This window comes from Pteropus medius, unplaced genomic scaffold (genome assembly GCF_902729225.1).
Source record: "Pteropus medius unplaced genomic scaffold, Ma_sr-lr_union100, whole genome shotgun sequence".
Lineage (NCBI taxonomy): Eukaryota > Metazoa > Chordata > Mammalia > Chiroptera > Pteropodidae > Pteropus > Pteropus medius.
The window spans coordinates 26,778,916-26,795,892 of record NW_024351730.1 but is presented as its reverse complement, the minus strand read 5'-3'; the positions used below and the strand labels follow the sequence as shown (position 1 = coordinate 26,795,892).

The following is a 16,977-nucleotide window of genomic DNA, read 5'->3' as shown; positions in this document are numbered from 1 at the left end:
ATTTTTAGCGGTTGAGAACTACTATATTTTATAAATGGAAATACCACTACTGAAACCAGAATGCTATAAATAGAATGATGTCATTTGTTCATAAAGACTATTGACATACTAGAGCGATGCGAAAATAATGAAAACAAGATATTTTGTGGCAAACTTTGAGTGTAAGGCTAGGACTGTAATCTGCGTTATCTCGGGGTAAATGCTACAGCCACAAGTGCTGCTGGCAAGTATTCTCTGGGTAAATGGTAAATGGGATATATATGGACATATCCATATATATGTATAATATACACACACACACACACACACACACACACACACACACACACACACACTCCTTAAACATTAATGAGAAAGACATACAAACCAATAGAAAAATGAACAAAAGACTTGAGAAAAACTTCTTAAAAAAACATAAAAATTAATAAGCACGTAAAGAGGTGTTCATTTTCATTATTCGTCAGGGAAATGCGAAATAAAATCACAATGTAATACCACTACTCCTACACAAGAACGGCTAAAGTGAAAAAGATGGAGAAATACCAAATGTTGATGAGAATGTGGAGCAACCACTTTTGAAAATTGCTTGGCGGTATTTTTGAAAGTTGAAGGTCTTATCTTCTGACTCTAAGTCTAATCCTAGTTAGATATGCGTATGTCAACAAAAGATATGTTCTAGAAGATTTAGCTGCACTACCTATACTATTCTAAAACTGAAAATAATACAAACTGCCATCAACGGTGGAATGGATGAATAAATAGTGATATACTTAGACCATGGATAATCCAACAAGAGTTTGAAGAACTCTCAACTTAGCTGAAACAATATTAAGCAGAAAAATCTCGACACAAAATGAATATATACACTATGATTCCATTTATATAAAGAAGGTTAGAAGTTTAGTTCTTACTCAGGACATGGGGGTATTGGGAATGGAAAGGGATGTGAGTGAGGGCTTCTGTGGTGCATGTAATATTCTGGTTCTTGATCTAAATTCTGGTTACATGGCTTCATTCAGTGAAAATTTATCCAGATGTATCCAAATTAAAAAGTTAAAACTCAAAGAAAACAATAATGACGGCACGGACAAAATACTACGTTTAAAACCAACTAGGGCTTAGTGAACTCCACGTCCCCAACCCCTAAGCCTTGCGCACGCACACGCACAGTGAATGAAAACCTCATTGGCTGGGACTAGGTGGCGCACTTCCGGAAGCCGCATCTTAATACGGCCCCTTCCGCCTCCCGGTCGTTCCGCCTGGTCGCCACCGCACCGCCTGCGCTGCGGCTTTGGCCCCCTGGACTCAAGACCCTGACGCAGTCCTCCTTGCGCTTGGCAGTAGCGTTTTCCTCCGTTACGGCTCTTCGACCACCGCCGTCATGAACATCCGCAATGCTGGGCCAGACGACCTGATGAACATGCAACACTGCAACCTCCTTTGCCTTCCCGAGAACTACCAGATGAAATATTATTTCTACCACGGCCTTTCTTGGCCCCAGCTCTCTTATATCGCCGAGGACGAGGACGGGAAGATTGTGGGCTACGTCCTGGCCAAAATGGAGGAGGACCCAGACGATGTCCCCCACGGACACATCACCTCACTGGCCGTGAAACGTTCACACCGGCGCCTCGGCCTGGCCCAGAAGCTGATGGACCAGGCCTCCCGGGCCATGATAGAGAACTTTGGTGCCAAGTATGTGTCACTGCACGTCAGGAAGAGTAACCGGGCAGCCTTACACCTGTATTCTAACACCCTCAACTTTCAGATTAGCGAGGTAGAACCCAAATATTATGCAGATGGGGAAGATGCTTATGCTATGAAGCGGGATCTCTCGCACATGGCAGATGAGCTGAGACGGCAGCCGGAGGTGAAGAAGGGCGAGTATGTGCTGCTGGGCTCCGAGGGGAACCGGGAGACCCAGGGCAGCACACTTCCTGGTTCTGAAGAGGCCGGTCAGGAAGAAAAGAACCCGGCCGCTGACAGTAGTGGGAGTGACAGCAAGGAACCCAGCGAATCTACGGAGAACACTGATGTCCAGGACAGCTCAGAAGACTCAGATTCCACCTCCTAGAGCGTGCTTAAGGTATTCTCTCTTCCCTGACCCAATTTCTTCCTACCCCAAACCCCTGCACCATATCTCGGCCTGTCCAATCGCATGCTATCCCATCCCATTCTAGTTCTTCTAGGTTTCACAGTGAAAACCACCTGGTGATTTTGGGGAGGGGTATAGATTGGGTTAGGGGAAACTCATTGTTCACATAGGAAGTTAACAGGACTTCAACTTATATGGTAAAAATAGATTAAATTCAGTGAAAGATAACAAGCGTTTATCCTACCTTTTTGGTATGAATTTTATTTCAGGGTACCACATAATTGATGGAAGAAATTTCTTTATAGAATTACAGCTAACAAATGCAGAAACAGTTATCGAATTATAAAGTCACCATTTTGCAACTCCTGATGAAATAATAGATCTAGCCAACTAGTCATAAGTAGCTAATACTATTAGGTGAAAGTTGGAGCACTTTACAATGATAGATCAGACTGACAACACTTAAAGTCACTGCTCAAGTGTCACATTACTAAATGGAGGAGGACCCAGACAATGTCCCCCACGGACACATCACCTCACTGGCCGTGCCTCCTAATGCAAAAGGAAGTGTAGGAAGTGCACAGTAACACCTATAAAATATTCTTTGCCAAAAGAAAATTATATATACATACAGACAGACATGTTAAACTATACCATAATGCAAACAGTCAAATCCAGAAAAAGCAAATTTCTACAGAACAAATAACCTGGTTTCTTCAACAAATAAATGTCATTTTTAAAAAGGGGAGGAGGAATTTATTAAAACAAACTTTAGAGATATATCGACCAAATGCGGTCATTGTGGACATTGTTTTGATCCTGATTTAAATAAACCAAATATAAGACATTTTGAGATAGCCAGGCAAAATTTGAACACAGACTGTATGCTGTTAAGGAATTGTTAATAATCTTGTTAGATGAGCTCATTGGTATTATAGTATTACATTTTAAAATGTCCCTATCCATCAGAGGTACATACTGAAATAATTAGAGAGGAAATAATTTGGTGCTTAGGATTTACTTTAAAATACTCAGCAAAAAAGAAAAAAAGTGTTGGGGAAGGAGAAATAGATAAAATAAGAATGGCAGGATATGATAATTGAAGTTGGATAGTAGGTATTTGGGAAGTTCATTATGCTTGCTGTTCTTTATTGTTTGGAATGTGTGAAAATTACCATGAATGAAAAGCTAAAGGACAAAAACAGTTATACTTCCCAATACACACTAACACTAAGCAGCCACTAAAAAACAGTTTAAAAGATTTTTCAACTTCCGTCAAGGAACTTTGTAACACCTTAAGAATTTCAAGGGCCAGTAATGTCAATTTAGAACCTTTAATTTCTGATCCTAGTCTACCTTACCCTTACATGTGAAAAAGGCAACAACTTTCTCTTAACAAAGTCTAGTCATGAGTGACATTGCATATAATAAAAATAAATGCTGCTTGATTAATTTACTCATAAAAAATTTTTTTATTTGCCAGGCATAAGACTTAGAGCTGATATTTACATTATGTAGCATTTAAGAATAACTATATTTTTTACATATTTTAATGCTGAAACTCAAACTGTATAGCATACTAACCTTTCTTTTTTCATTCACTTATTGTTCCATAGGTTACAAAAATTTAGATATTGTAAGTTTTTGAGGGTTAGAAAGAGTCCATGCTCAGAGGAGTCTTTGCATCTGACTTTTAACAACCCAAAGGTTTCATAATGATAGATTCATTTGATCTAAAGTTAAGTTAAAGACAGAACAGTCTAAAAGAGGAAGGTAAAATTAAACTAAACTTAACTGCCTTGAGAGGAGTGTTTTCAAATTTAAAACTGCCTTGAAAAGACTATTTTATTTAAACCAGCAAGCCTTTTTAAAAATTAACTTTCATATTCCTATATGGAAGGACTTATGTAATATTGATCTCATCTCATCTTTGTGGTTATTAGGGCTTCTTTTTAGTGTTAAATTCTAGCTGAGGAGGATTATTTTAAGTATAACAGAACTAATTGGAGATTGCATACTCGTGTGTGTGTGTATGTGTGTGTGTGTGTGTGTGTGTGTGTGTGTGTGTGTGCACACATATATGAATTCAAAAGGACTTAGTATTGGCTATGAGAAAGAAACATTGTCACCCTCATAGGGAAGAGAAATAATAAATAAGAAAATAATTGTGTGGCAGTTATAAATCTCAGTGTACAAATGTATAAATTCAGGAATAATTGAAATGTTTCTTTATATTACTATAATTGAACTTTATGTCTAAGTTGAAGGAGATGTTTCCTGCGTTGAGCATCACCACTTTCCTTCCAGGCTGATTTTTGCTGAGACTTCATTATTGGTCTCATCTAACTTTTGGTCCTCACGGTTCACTTCTGGATCTTCTTCAAGTCTCTAGTGCTCCCCATCATGTGTTGGGCCATTTTGGTAGCAAGGGTATTAGTCTGCATAGGCTAACTTCTAAAAAATAACCCCCAGATCTCAATAACTTAACACAATGAAAGCTCGTTTTTCATACCACATTCTAATGTAGGTCAGCTGTGTGGTGGGGATGTGGAGGAAAGAAGGAAAGACGGACCCTACTCCATTAAGTCATTTAGGAATACATCTAGAACAGATGGTTTTAACTTGCTTTGTTCCATAGCCTCTTACGGCAGTCTGGTGAAGCCTAAAGTATCCTCCTCAGAAAACTAACTTTAAAAGGCATAAAAATCATATAGGATTACAAAGGAAACCAGTTTTATTGAACTATAGTTATCAAACTATTTTAAAACAAATTTGTTATATATGTACTTCTTTATTAGCATATGAAATAAAAAAAAATTAGCAGTGGGTCTAGTAATTACTGTTATTTCCAAGAAAATTTAAGTGTAAATGATATGTTGAGATACTCCATACAGTAACATAACATGAATATTCCCATGATTTTTATTGGTGACAAAGTCATAAGTTTTGCTAATACTACTGTGCATTGGTGCCTACATTCATAATTGAAATAAATGCTAAATTTCAGTTAGAGGTTGGTGAAAATACAGAATTTCTTTTCTTCAAAATCCAAGGTCATACTTCTCTGAAATTCTTTTAATGGATTCCAGGTTAGGAATCTCTGATTCAATGATTCTGCCATTTTTTAGAATCGTGTGTCCTCCGCTGGTTCATATACATTCGGCTTGGCAGATGAAGAGAATGCACATAGGGGTTCTATAGGTTTTAAAAGGCAGTCACATTTCCCCAAATAACTGCAGGTGAGGCTAGGAAATGTAGTTTAGCTGTGTGCCCAGGAGGAAGAGGAATGAGTTCCAGTAACCATACAGCATAGTTGTGTGATCACACTGGGAAGCAGTCCTTGTGATGCTGGAGACTGTGAAAAGTTAAGCTTCTGTGCCCAGCTAGGGGCACAAGATCATTCTGCTGCTCCATAATATGGCACAGAAAACTCTGTAAGACTAGCTAGGGTTGTCTGCTTAGTCACACATATTTTCTGCTCTTGCACAATCTTGGGCATAGGAAACAAATTCTGCCACCTTGCTAACTTTATTATGCCTCTCATTAAATTCTGGAAGAAATAAATCTCAATGTACAAATGTACAAATCCCTCTACTCTGAACATCCCCCAAACTTCTAAAGCTTCAGTTATCATCCCTTACCTCCATCCCATTCAACAGGGATTTACTGGTATGTATATTAATTGCCTGAATGGGAAAAGGCTACTGTGAAGAAAGACTAGGAAGACATAAAAAAAAGTGTTACCATGCCACAATTGTGGTGCTCCCTCTTGTGCAGTTAGATACCTACAGAAAAAAAAGTCCTGAAAGAAAACCACTTTTCATTTTCCCTTCTCTCTTCCTTTGGGTCTGGGCATGAGGGAGAGTTGAAGTTAGAAGTGATGGTGACTAGGGCAGTTGATGAAGAGATTGGGTGTCTTCATCTACAAAATGCTAATAAAATTTACTACTAATACTGAGAACTCTGTTACAAGTGCTATTCTAAGGTCTGTTGATGAGTTGTGACATTTAATCCTCATAATATCCTTCTGAAATAGGTACTATTATTCCATTTTACACATGAGGGCCACCTGTTATACAGATCATAGATGGAGAACAGGGATCAGAATCAGATAGTGAGACTCCATGATGGTGAAGATTAAATGAAACAGTCTCTGTAAATTGTTTAGCACAATACCTGGCACAGTTAAAATATCGGGTAATTTTAGCTCTTAATATAATTTGTAGTAATAGTAACCATTCAGGTTCTTTTCTTCTCTACAGTATTCAAATGATAGAATATGAGCAGCAACAGTTTGCAGTCTTGGAAGGGAGATGCATCTTAATGATTAAAATAGCTTTCACTGACAAGCTGAATGTCAAAGCATTCAGCTGAATCAACGCTCATCAATGGCCAAGTTTCTAGGGAGCCATAGCCATGAAGACAGGTCAGTTCAAAACATGCTAGTTGAAGCAGGAACGCCATTGAACTGATGCTTATCTCCTGACAAGAAATGTGTGCTTGATGATTAATAACAAAAAAGAAAAAAAAAGCAAAATCTTAGAATTTTCCACTGAGCTGGCAATATTGAGTTAACCAAGGTTACTTCAGTGACTCTCCCTTTCTGGTTTATTCTTTCTGTCGCTAAGCTGTCATCCTAACAAAAAGTTGTTAAATGTTCACATGAGCATTCACTGAAATAGACTGTTCTTAATTTTACCAGACAACTAATTATAACTGGAATGATATAATGAAATATGGAGGAAAGTTAGAGACTGACAGGTCTGGTAAATTCCCAGTATAACCTTACCCTAGATATGCCAGAAACCATAGATTTCAAATGCAACTGCTCTCTAAGAAAATAAAGAGGGGGTTGGGAAGAGAGAAAATATGTTTTGAAATACTAATCAGATAGATACCATTTGTTGAATTATTTATAATCTCTAACAATGTCACTTTTCCATCAGTGTGTGTTGTACATTTAGGATGCCTGAAATACCAAATTTGTCAGAGGTAACTGATAAAAGGAGAGGTTTTTCCTAAATTATGTACTCTGCTCTGGTATACAAAATCTAATGAGCTTTATGGTAGAAGAGGTAAGGAAGAGAGGATAGTAAAAATACTATGAATGGCAGTGGTTGATAGAGCTCAAGTAAAAGCCTTTCTGAAAACATTCTATAATATTATCTCTATAGATTAATATCCTCAGATCATCATAGGATTTTTTTAAAAAGCAAAGCCATAAAATTCTGTTTTGTGTTCATAAAGTCATGATAACAAAGTATTTCTCAGGCTTCCATTGCCCACCTTTCAGAAATCCTAGTAATGTAAATATTTGAACTTATAAACTCATAAATTAGGGCTGTAATATTCATATTTTAAAAAGACTTTATGAATAATTTCTACACCCTTAAATAGCAAACTATCCCAGGGCATTTATTGCAATGTTATTTGACTTTTTATATTTAATGTCTTAAAATTATCAGGCAATATTTACTGAGAAAACTAAAATGGCAATACAATTTCTGTTGTTTATATAACTCATTTTGCATGCCTATCTTAACAGTATTTGCAACAAATTGGAAAAGATAATGATGGTGATCTTTCTTCCCTATTTCTCTTCATTGCATATCCTACATCTTATTCCTTATTCATTATAGCAAATATACTTTTTAAAAAATTATATTTTGTATTATATGCCTCTCTGACTGTCCTGCAACTTGACTTACTGTTATTCTGGAAACCAACTTTTCTGTAATTATGATTTTGTACAGAAATGCTTTTTAACTGCTCTGTGCATAATAGTCAACTTTGTCTTATTCTGTATGCATTTGATAGATGGGAAAAGACAATGCATCTTTACAGTTGTAAGGTTCAGTTTTGTTTTCTTTTCTTTGCAGTTATTCAGTAATGGGCAGCAGTACTCCACTAGCTTTTCTTTAACATATATTCCATTCGATAGCACACAAACTGTTCTACCTTACTAAAGATAGAGGGTCCATGTCTCATTTATCTTAAACTCCTAGAACTTTATTCATTCATGGTAGGTACTCAGTAAATGTTCATTGGATGAATGAAGGAAGGAAGGAACCTCCCAAATTACCTATGCAGTAAAATAAAAGGAGAGAAAATATATATAAAGTACTACTTATTACCTAATATAATTAGGATACTTTAAACTTATGAATAAAGAGACATAATGGGTATTTAGGTTTCATCCCCAGGCCTCACAGAAAGAAAATATGACATACAGAATTGGATACATTCCATGTAGCTTATCAAGAACTAAAAAGGTCTTTCATTTCTTTAGAAAATTTTTGAGTGGAGTAGAATGGGATAGGACTTGAAGATGGCAAACAAAAGTATCTTGGTTTCTTTAGGTTTAAAATTGGATCTTTAGGGTAGAGCTGTCTTTGAGTGTTCTTCTCCCACCCCTTTCTGTCAGAAATGGCTCTTTATTTTTTTTTCTTTTCAGGAAAAGTTCATGTGTCCTCACAGCATGGAGGGGAGAAAGCCCCAGATCCATGTGTGGATCTTTGTTCTGTCATGTGAATTCTCATTGGCTTCCATGGAGATATATCTAGTCTAAACTGGATACTGGTACCTTGATCTTCTGCTAATGTCTGTCATTTGTTAAACCAGTATTTTATTTTTTCAGAGTGGTCAAAGCCTATAGTCCTCTCCTCACTTGCTCTCTTTCCACTTCTCAACAGCATTGCAGGTCCTTGTGTCTCAGCCACGTCTGCCCTGTGAGCCCTGGCTTACCCTGTCTGCTCTGCAGCATCTGTTCTGAGGTCATCTTACAGTGACCCCAAAGGCTTCTCACTCTCAGCAACAACCTTCTACATACCCTCCTGGGATCATGACAGAATACCTGGACACAAGAGCCTGCTGCACAAGAGCCTGCCATCACAGAACCTTCCTTGACCTACTCACACCATGCTGCCATTTTATTCTGTTTTTAGTAGTCCTATGTTGGATGTGGTTGTCTTTCAAGGTGGTTCTTCCTAGAATGCCAAACAAGAAGCAGGGTAAACTCCTGAAGTTCCTTTGATTTCAGTTTAGTTTATTATTTATCTGGGTTTTCCTTCTTGAGGGTATAGTCAGGATCATCAAGTCAGACTGTGTGTCCTCTTCCTCTCCCTTTCCTCTCTGATAGAAGTATTCTATTTCCTCTTCCTTGTTCTGGGAACTCATTCTCTGTCATACCGTCCCCTTTCTTGAGGAGGTATTCTCCTTCCCAGTCTGAGAAAGTGATAAAGGCTTCTACTATGCAGTCAGAACTTGGAGATTTTAAGAAAAGGACAACCAGTAATTAAATTGGAATGTCTGATGTACTTGTGTCAATTTGTTCTTTTGGTTTTTTTGTAATGACATAACTTACCATTTTTTGAGTACCTATATTGTTTAGGCACAGTGTTAGGACCTTGATTAATAATATCTTTAATCCTCTCAGCAACCTTCGGAGGTAGGTATTATCCCTGTTTTATAGATGAGGAAACTGAAGCTGAAAAAAAGCAAAGTAGATATCTAGGATCTGAACCCAAGTCTATTTGAATTCAAAGCCAAAATTCCTTTCACTTCCCTATTGCCATTCTTTGCATTTTATTTAGAAAAATGTGAAAACTATAGCAAAAAAGGAGAATCTGCTGTTTCGAAATCTTAAGTTTTAACTTAATACATGGCAACTTATGTCATTTGTAAATATTTATGTAACCCACCATTATAATCCTGGTTTACTATTTTTCTCCAGTAAAAATAAGTGAAAACAAAATACTTTGACCTCTGCAATGTAAGTCACCAGAAAAGTCTAGAGTTACCATTATTTAATGTTATTTTTATATTCACTGAATGTGAATTGCCATAGTATATAGCATTTCATGTTTAAGTTTTTATGAAAACTGGTATATGTGGTTTTAGGTCAAAGCCTTGACATTAACCATCTGAGGACAAGAGATAAATCTGTTCTCTGTAATCATAATCAGCCCTGCTAAGCACTTCTTATAGATCTACTACAATGTACTCTAAGAATGCCTACCTAATGGTAAATAATTGCCTGAGGCAGATATAAAAGTCTCTTTCCTACACAGTTAGGATTTGCCATTTCCTGTGCCAACACAACCTTCCAAATATCCTCCTGGGATCATGATGGAACACCTGGACACGAGACCTGCTGCACGGGAGCCAAGGAAGTTTGAGGCCTGCCATCACAGAACCTTTCTTGACCTACTCACACATGCTGCCTCTCATCTATCTTTCCATCTTTTTTTCTTTTTGATTTTTTCTCACAACTCTAAAAGGGTTTTATTCCTTCCCCTCAAGCATGTGTTTATCTCTTTATTTTTAAATATTGCAGCTTTGTAACATCTGTCTCTAGGGTAGCATAATCTTACTGATGAAATATTCCATGTTTTCCTTGAGCCCCTGTCAATATGTCTTCGTGTTAACAGCGTAGCAGATGGAGAAACAGAAGGAGTAGCCTCAGCTTACCTGAATGATTTCTCTTCATCTCCAGGCACATTACTGTCTCTATAACTTGATGATAGGAATTGGAGTGATTGGAAAATAAGAAATGATAATCTGACTTTTACAGTGTTATTTACTAAAAGTATTGGCTGTTTATCTTTGTTACTATAATATCCTTTTCCCCAGTCTCATACCAAGAGAAGGTACAATTGTAGCAACCTACTTAGTTTGGACTGTGCCTATTTAGATAATGAAAGTAAAATAAACAGTAATACTAATATTGCTCTGGGTATAAATTAGCATGTTCCCAAGTGGTTCAGGGTAATAACATTGATTTAGCAGCGGCAGTAGCTTTCTATAACACTGAAATTGTGGTAGCCTGTGACATTGCTTTTTGTAATAACATTGTTCTTTTTACACAGGACGAATTGTTTTCTTTATGGACTGCCTGCTTTTCACTTAAATACAGTCCTAGAGTGGCCAAAGCAAGTCTGAAACCAGCATGTAAGATAGTTAATAGTGAATACCTTTGTTCTAGCTACAGAAAATGACCCACGCCCCTTTAAAGAAACTACCATGTGGGCTCAGGTCTATCAGCAAATTGTTCAGAAATATTAATCATCAGGATAAAAGTTTCTTTGGCTAAAAGGGAGAAACTTGTCAATGAAACCTGTGCGTTACCTAGTTAGAATTTGTGTGATTTTTCCCTTTTGGAGATAAGAACAGGGGCAAGAGGTAATCATCTAAAATAATGGGGCATGTGGATGTGTGGGAGAAGTAGGAAGCAGTGCTGCATGTTAGTCCAAAGCTCGGAAAATTTGGAAAGGATCAGGACTCTGAAGTAGCTGAAAGGAAGTTTTGTCAAATTTTAACATGCAGATGAGTCATCTGGGGGATCATGTTAAAAATGCAGATCTTGTTTCAGTTGTTCTGAGGTGGGGCTTAAGTGTCTGCATTTCTAACTAGTTCCTAGACAGTGCTGATGTGGCTGGTCTAGGAACCACACTTTGACTGAGTAAGGTCAAGCTCAGCTCCAGCCCTGGAACTGCAGTCCCGCCACACTTGTAACTAGCCTTTTGGGGGATTTGGATTAGATCCTGAATAGTTCAAAACCCCCTTCTTAAAAATATACACACAAATCCTGTTCATCTTTGGAATTTTGTCACATAAGGTCAATGGCCTAATAATTTCAATAAAAATCTCATAGATTTCATCAAAATGTATACAACAAAAAACATATACAGTGTTTAAAAATGTACCAACAATAATTGACATTACATCTTTTATTATATTAGAATGCTTTGATAATATTTCTTCACTTTTGACTTCCAAACAAGTGAATGGTATATGAGAATTTGTTGTGTTCACTGGTCCATAGATTACCCCCGTCACTAAGAATTTTTTCCACGTTAACATTTGACACAACATTTGAAAATGAACACAATCTTTTTTTTTTTTTTTAATTGTAGCATCAGATCTTTATTACAGTGGAGGTGGTGTGGGGAACACTTTCAAGAGAGATTTCTAATCAGTGGATAAGAATTTCTAGCCCAGAGTTCCTCAAAATATAGTTCATGGACCTACTGTGTCAAAATCACCCAGATGCTATGTTTAAAAGTCAGTTTCTTTGACTCTAGCTCAAATTTACAAAATCAAGAGTCCTATATTTTTAACAAACCTCCAGGTGACTGTTTTGCATACTGCCATCTGAAAATCACTGACTAGTACAAGGCATTGAATTCCTCATAAAGGTAATTTGCAAGGCGTTTTTTTCATGTTGATACCCTCCAGATTTAAATTAATTTGTCAAAAGAAGCAAAAATACTCAAAAGATATAACAAGTTGTATAAACATACATGGGAAGGGTTGAGGTAACATATGGGAACTACTTTCTGCTTATTTTTTTTTGTAAACCTAACTGCTCTAAAAATAGTCAATTAAAAAATAAAATATATACACATAGAATTTTACATAAGTGTGATCACTCGATATATGTATGTGATTGTACATATATTTCATACAAGGTGATTATATCATGTATGTTATTTTTAATACATTCTTTTTTTGTCATTTGTAACCCCCCATTCTTTTCCCCAATTCACCCACATCAGTGTCCCCTCTTTCCCTAGCACACGTTAACCTCGTTTTATCTTTCTGTTTTTTTCTGTATTCCAGTCAAGCAGTTACAATTTGGCAATAGTGGTATATAGCACAAGCTTGAAGAGTGAGAACACTCATAAATCATGCTGAAAATTTCTTAATTTGTTTCCAGAACAAAAAGCTCAGATATTGCATTGTCCGGTTAAGAACCAGATACCAGGCCAGTTTGGAATCACATGCCCTTCTCATGTGTCATTAGCTCCTCATATCCTATCACCATTTGGGCATTCTAAGAACTTAACAGTACCAGCCCAAAACCAGTGAAACAGACCAAGTGACTTATCACAGTCCTTCTTTACACTTTTTTTCTGGACACGAATGCTTTGAAATCTTAGATCATTTCTTGGAGGCACACTTGCAGGGTTATTTTAACACCATGTTTCCTTATGTGGCCATAGGAATTAAATTTGTGAATTTCTGGGGAAAAAGTCCTTTCATTATAAAACATACATTGCTTTCCTAACCAAAATTAAGATAGATTTTGCCCTTTGGGAGTTTGGTCGTCATCTTAACTGCATATTATAAAAGCTTACCTAGAGAACACAGTCCCTAGCAAGGTGAGCAATTTTCACGAGATATAGTTTAATAGAGTGTGAAATCACAAAGGCTTAAATTTTAGTCCTGGATATCCTCTGGCATGTCCGTTTTCATTTATAAAAGAGATAAATGCAACTTCATTGTGTAATGAGGTAGTGTAAGAAAAAAAATGCCTTGTAATTCATAAGATGTGTACATGTTATTGCTAACATTTTTACTTTCAGAGATTTTCATCCCCAAACTGGTACAGAATAAGTCATTTTCTTTTTTCTCCCTTGCTGTCCAGAAAACAAAATGTTTTGGCAATGAGGAATGTGTGCAAATGTGTGAATATTTAAAGGATGAAGTATGAAGAAGGGAGTGAATTTCTGTAAATGTAGCAAATCAACTATATATTCCTTTAAAAAGAAAAGAAGTGTAATAAAAGTTGTTTATCTCTTGCTCTCTATGACCAAAGCATTCATATGTAATAAGATTATTCATGTAATTAAACTGTACTTGTTCTCCTGTTTGCATGGTTTTGAGTAAAAGATTTTTTAAAAAAATGACCAAAGTTTTCAAATACTCAAAAATTTTAGTAAACTATGGTAGTACATTAGGGCAAGCATCTGGTTGATTTTTCCATCACCAGAGCCCTAAGCAAAGTATTAAGTCCCTACTTTTATTACTGAAAGCAGGTACAAAAGTTAAAATTTTACTATTAACTGATAGATGTTATAAAGAATTTTGAAGAATTATGAAGTCCCTCATATAATATGGGAGGCTTCTAGGAAAAAAAAAATTTATTTGCTCCTTTGGCATCCAAGAAAGACATTTTTATGTCTGGAACAATGTGCCCTACTTAGTCAGATTCCTGGTGGATGAGAGGTATGACTTTTCTTTTGTAAAGTGGCAGAAAAATTAGTGTTAAGGAATAGGGAAGGGAGAACCAACACTACTGATGTGCTTGGAGGCAGATCAGTATAGGAAAATGTACATATGGAAGTTGATACAGATTCCGCATCTCTTAAAATTACTCATGCCTGCGTATCCCTTGTACTCCTCAGTATGAAAAGCAATGATCTATGATGTATATATTCCAACACTTCATGCATGCCCTTTATTTTTATTCTCTTATGATGGGGAGAGATGGGGTCTGGGGCGGGGGTGGGGGTAGATTAGTTTATATCCAATAAGCATTTAAGGCTGAAACGTCACAGTTTTTGTGTGCCTAATTAGTTTCTTTGTCTCAACTGCTTTAAGTTAGTGGGTAGTAGTATTGCTTAGTTAAACTCATACATTCAAGGTCATACCTAGGGTTATACTCCAAGGTATTTGCTTTGGAAATACTTAAATAATCACACATACCCTGTTTTATAAGGATGGCAACGCTATCAAAACTAAACCCTTCACAAGCTAACAGCACTATAAAATAACCTGAAATAGTGATTTGTCAGCTGATGACAGAAATTCAGAGTTAGAAAATTAGTTTAAGAGTGACTGTATAATAATAGAGGAAATTGTTAGTTGTTAGAAAGCCAAAGATTGTTTATGAAATTTGTTTTATGTCCTCTCATGCTTGTCCAAAAAAAAGTATGGGTAATTTTTTTTATTACTGATTGGAATTTTATTTGCACAATGAAAGGGAGTCGTTTCAGAATAATTTGTCACTCTGAGTAAAGAAGGCTGTATTTACAGTTTAAATTTTTGTATACTAGTACAATTCTAATTGGAAAACCTTTGGGTCAGTTTTACGAAAAAAATAGAAGCTCCTATCTTTGATGAGGAAAAATCATAATAGTGGCTTATCTTAGAATGTAAAGCTTTTAGAATCACCCTGTAATTTATGGCTTATCCCTGAGAATTCAAAGCTTTATAAATTATAAACCTTTTCCAGAACATGGTACATATCGTCTTATGTCAGACAGAGCTAGACTAAGCCAAGAGCATAAATTAATTTTCACTTTTTCACCCTGAATTCTTCTTTCATCCCTGATATCCAGTATTATTGTTTTCTAGCTTAAGTTGCACACCCCTCACCTAGACCAGAATTGCTTCAAAATAACCCATGCTCATATCACTTTTTCTATGTCTTTTCTCCTATGTCCCTACTTCTGATAGATGATAGATAGATAGATAGATAGATAGATAGATAGATAGATAGATAGATGATAGATAGATAGATTGATAGATATCCTACATCATAGCTGATAATGAGTATTTTTTTTAAATTCACACTAAATTATTAATGACTGGCTGGTTTGCTCCTCCAAAGAATACATTTAATTCAAATGAATCTCTGATTAGTAGGATAAACCTGCTTCATTAATATCATTCTTATGTCTTTTCTTGGAAGATCTAAATTGGGACTACATGGGGTGTCCTTCCATTGCAGGCCACAGTTTTCAAAGGAAAGGAAAAATGTGTCTCCTATCTATGAGCAAATGAAGGGTAGGGTACTAAGTAACCACCAATGTTTGTCTTTGAAGCCCTGAAACTTTCTTTTCTGCATCTTTCCTCCAGTTCTTTCTTGTTCTTTCTCCTATATCAACAATCTTAAAGTCCCAATTTTAACAGCCATAAAATAGGAATAACTGTAGGGTTGCTTTAAGGACTATAAAGTTGTTGCAAAAGATAAATAAATTTTGTGTAAATTACCCAGAACAATATCCAGAAAATATTAGGTGCACAATAAATACTGGTTCCAGGTACTTCTCTTCTAATTGGGGAGTGAACATTTTAATAAAGCTAATAAATCCAATACAGGATTTTACATTTGAATATTTTATACAAAAAGGTTATGCAATGATCATAAGCTGTTTCTGTCTGTCCAGTCTATTCTCCATTCTCTTCTGATTTATCTCAGCAATAGCAGCTGCTCAAGTAAAAGCACTGAATGAATGAATGAATGAATGAATGAATGAACGAACAAAAGGGTTTACAGATAAGAAATAACTGAGCCAATGGAAATGATACGAATCTCACTTTATATCAAATAATGGTAGAACCAAGTGTCTTTTACAATAAAAAAATAAATGTTATTTCAAAAAGAAAACACTCCAGTGCAGTTTTATGCTAATAGTAAAGTACTACTTTTTCTACTCAGTTTTCATATCTAACAGCCAAATAATATCATCCTAATATTTCCTTGCATAAAAGTTTAAAATGAGAGGTATAAAAAACTACAGACACTTATCAAATCTCTGAAGATATGTTTCTCCAAATACAATAGGAAAACTTCATTTAAAGTAAGAAATTAATTATCAGTGAAATGATTATCAATGAAAACCATGACACTGCAAACTCTGTTTTTACACTGGAAATAAAACTAAAATAATATTTCAAGTATTTAAAAAATATCGCAGTAAAATGTGTTTTTTCTAGGTGTTTTTATACCTTTGAAACAAAAGAAAAAACAGGCTCAAGGCCCACTTCATTCTTTGTTCAAAACAAAGTGTGTTTTGTCTACTAAAAAAATAAAGGAACAATAATCTCCAAGAAATCATCTTGACCAGCATTAATGACTAGTTTGGTAGTTAACAGCCCGAGGCACAGCCAGAGGCCATTAAGGCTCTTGAGGGGGAAAGAGGGTTGGGGGATTGTGGTTTACCAGCAATTAACTATAGATATGAATCAAAACTTCCTAAGAAAAGAGATAAAAGTTACTCTGGATGATTCTTTCTGTGTTTATCTTTTCATACACCCCTCCTCCCTCTTTTGTAATAAATAGGAAAAGAAGATGCTGCTATCAATTCACAAAC

General features: G+C 36.0%; 1 protein-coding gene across 1 annotated transcript; it reads left to right on the top strand.

Moving 5' to 3' along the window:
• Nucleotides 1-918: 918 nt before the first annotated feature.
• Nucleotides 919-2,074, top strand: NAA11 (N-alpha-acetyltransferase 11, NatA catalytic subunit). Its single transcript, XM_039844968.1, has one exon. The coding sequence runs from the start codon at nucleotides 1,382-1,384 to the stop codon at nucleotides 2,072-2,074; it is 693 nt and encodes a 230-aa protein (XP_039700902.1). The 5' UTR covers nucleotides 919-1,381.
• The last annotated feature ends 14,903 nt before the right edge of the window (nucleotides 2,075-16,977 follow it).

Excerpts from the sequence above, each read along its gene's own strand:
- NAA11 (XM_039844968.1), top strand. The coding sequence starts at position 1,382 with ATGAACATCCGCAATGCTGGGCCAGACGACCTGATGAACATGCAACAC.